Source organism: Microtus ochrogaster, unplaced genomic scaffold (genome assembly GCF_000317375.1).
Source record: "Microtus ochrogaster isolate Prairie Vole_2 unplaced genomic scaffold, MicOch1.0 UNK6, whole genome shotgun sequence".
In the NCBI taxonomy this organism is placed as follows: domain Eukaryota; kingdom Metazoa; phylum Chordata; class Mammalia; order Rodentia; family Cricetidae; genus Microtus; species Microtus ochrogaster.
Window position 1 is genome coordinate 12,768,649 of NW_004949104.1, and position 2,957 is coordinate 12,771,605.

At 44.1% G+C, this 2,957-nt stretch overlaps 1 protein-coding gene across 1 annotated transcript in view; it reads left to right on the forward strand.

Annotated features, from left to right (window-relative positions):
- Nucleotides 1-2,957, forward strand: part of LOC101980002 — a 137,508-nt gene that overhangs the window by 89,861 nt on the left and 44,690 nt on the right. Inside the window, 2 exon segments of the mRNA XM_013353352.1 lie at nucleotides 1,730-1,815; nucleotides 1,818-1,896. Coding sequence (XP_013208806.1) covers nucleotides 1,730-1,815; nucleotides 1,818-1,896 — 165 coding nt within the window.

The window sequence follows — 2,957 nt, forward strand, 5'->3', positions numbered from 1 at the left end:
CTTTAATAGACTTACAGAACCACTGTTCCCTCGGAGACCAGGAAAGCAGAAGAGCTGGCTGGGAGCACGCTCGCCAAATTTATAGGCAAACATTAGCCCGAGGCGAACACGTCCCCTAAGGGGCGGGACTTATCCCTACAGCACAGCAATTGCTGCCAGGGTAGTGATTGCTGGCTTAACTTACAGGCTCTGGGGAAGGGTGGCCTTCACAATTTGTCCAGCCTGTAAGATGGCAGTGGCCGGTGGCATTTGAAATTCAGCCAGCATTTAGAGACCAATACTGAGAAGAGGAACTGGCTGGCGTCTGCAGGGACACGGGTTTTTCAGCCTGCTGATTGGTTGGCACTTACAGCACAGTTTCTGGAAATATAGCAATGACTGACAAGGAGTCAGTGGCTCTGGCTAGCTAAACAGGACAAACAGTCTTAGGGAGCTAGTGGTAAACAGGTTGGTCTCTTCCTGATGTTTGAGGAAACCTTATCCAGATGTTTTCTACTTGGTTTCTTTTCAATAAACTTTCCAAAGTGAAAATAATAGTGCCTGCTCTGATCACAAAGTGAAAATAATAGTGCCTGCTCTGATCACAAAGTGGTTATTGGAGTTCGGCTCTGAATGAGTTAATGGCCACCCTCCTGAGTCTCTACTGGTCTTATAGGTAGGGATTTGGGTTTTATCAGAAGAGCAAGCTACACAAAAATCTTCATAAAAAAAAATTACGCCTGAGGTTTGCCTTTAGAACCTTCAGGGCTGTCGCATACTATTAGTGAGAACGTCCCAGTGGCGAAGCTCAGCGTCTTGATGAACGTTTGCAGGTGTGTTTCAGTCACAGCACGTGAGAGCCCACAGAAAAAGAGAATTACGGCAGTCTATGGGCAAATGCAGCCCTTTTAAATAGGATTAGAAGCTTGGCATGAAGTGTACAAAATTAGTCAAATTATTTTACACAAAATGAAAACAAATCGCTATATTGTGATATCTGAACTGTGTATATGGCTGTATTTTCAAAGGTTTTGCTCCCAAAGATAGCTCCTCAATTTTTCACTTTATCTTATATGTCTTGTGGTATTGTGATATTTAAAATTATTATATTTTAAAGCAAAATCTAACTTAGCACCTGCATAATTCCAGTGAGTACCAGTCTTTTAGCATGGCATTCCCGTTAAGGTGGCATTCATCTCTAGCTTATGTCTTTGTGTCTTAGGTTTTCCTGCTTAAGTTTATAGTTAATGCCTAGTCTCTGTGCTTACATTCTGTCCCATGACTAGAATTTGTTTTCTAAATTTGTTTATTTTATATGTATGATGTTCTCCTGCATATATGTGTGCCATGGATGTACAGTGCCCATGGGAACCAGAAGATGGTGATGAACCCCCTGGAGTAGAGATGTAGGTGGTTGTGAGCCACCATGAAGGTGCTTGGAATCAAACCTGAGTCTTATGCAGAAGCAACAAGAGTTCTCACCTTCTAAACTAGTTTCTCCACAATTTTTGCCTGATGAGCTCTTTTATTTTTCCAAAAAGCCTTGCATATACTCCGACATAACTCTTGATTCGTGAACTCATAGTCCTAGGTTTGCCTATGTTAAGAAAACTAGGACTTTCCTCGTCATTACCTGGTGCTTTCTGTTTTTACAACTACTAAATAGATTCGGACGGAAAAGAGCTAAAATGTTGCCTATATCAGCAGGTGTGCTAGAAATTGTTGATGTTTTTTGACTTTCTCAAATGAGTGTTTCTGGCTCATGTATGAAAGAAATAAAGAAAACTGGAAGGGAAACACGGACCCCCAGACAACCCGTGATCACACCCGTATTTGAGAGTCCCTTCCAGAAGCTGCTGGCCTGCTGCCGGTGAAGGAAGGCCACCATCTGAGTGAAATGGGTCGGGATGAAGGAAGGTAAAAAGCTGTTCTTTACCTCCTGTGAAGGAATGCTAATGGGCTCCTTTTCCAAAATAAAGCAGTCACGGCACTAGAAATAAGGCGTGCCTCCCTGCCCATGCTGCCGGAAGATGAAGGTGCAGACACGTGACTTTAATAAATGGCTGTCAGCAAAGCCAGACAGTGCACCAGAGAGACAGGTCCCTGGAGGGCTTTTCCTCAGACAGTGCACCAGAGAGACAGGTCCCTGGAGGGCTTTTCCTCAGACAGTGCACAAGAGAGACAGGTCCCTGGAAGGCTTTTCCTCAGAAAAGTAACAGAGAAGTGGGTGGCAACTGGTAAAGAAGGGGGTGGAGTTTAAAAACATTTTTCCTTTTCCCTCTTAAAATGACCCTGTTTTAGGAGATCTTTGCAGGAAGATGAACGAGATCTAGTGTAGAAGGCAGTGAATACAGCTGAAATTTGTATGACAAAGTACTTGAAATCTTAATACATTGGATCAGGCTAAGAGTAAACTGTAATTTGAGTTTGTATAAATGTAAATGCCTGTGTGCGCGCACACAGAGAGAGAGAGAGAGACAGAGACAGAGAGACAGAGAAAACTGTAATTTGAGTTTGTATAAATGTAAATGCCTGTGTGCGCGCACACAGAGAGAGACAGGAAAGAGATCACTCATGCAGAAACGGTCAGAAAGAAAATGCAACTCTACTTGCCAATGGGAATGACGCCATGAAGCGAGGCTGTGGAGGTGGAGAGATGGCTCTGTGGCTAAGAGTGGCTGCTCATGCAAAGAACCCAAATTTGGTTCCCAACCCACACAGGTGGGGGCTCAAGCTCCAGGGTGTCAAGTGCCCTCCCGTGACCTCCTTGGACACCAGCACTCATGTGCACATACCACACATAGACATAGACACACTTGGGTGTACACATGTGCGCACACACATACACACACACACACACACACACACACACACACACATACACACAAACTCCCAGACTGACCTGGAAATCACACTGTAATGTGTGGCTGAGTTTACAAGCCTATGACACCATGCAGAGTTCAGCCTTTGTGGTTAAT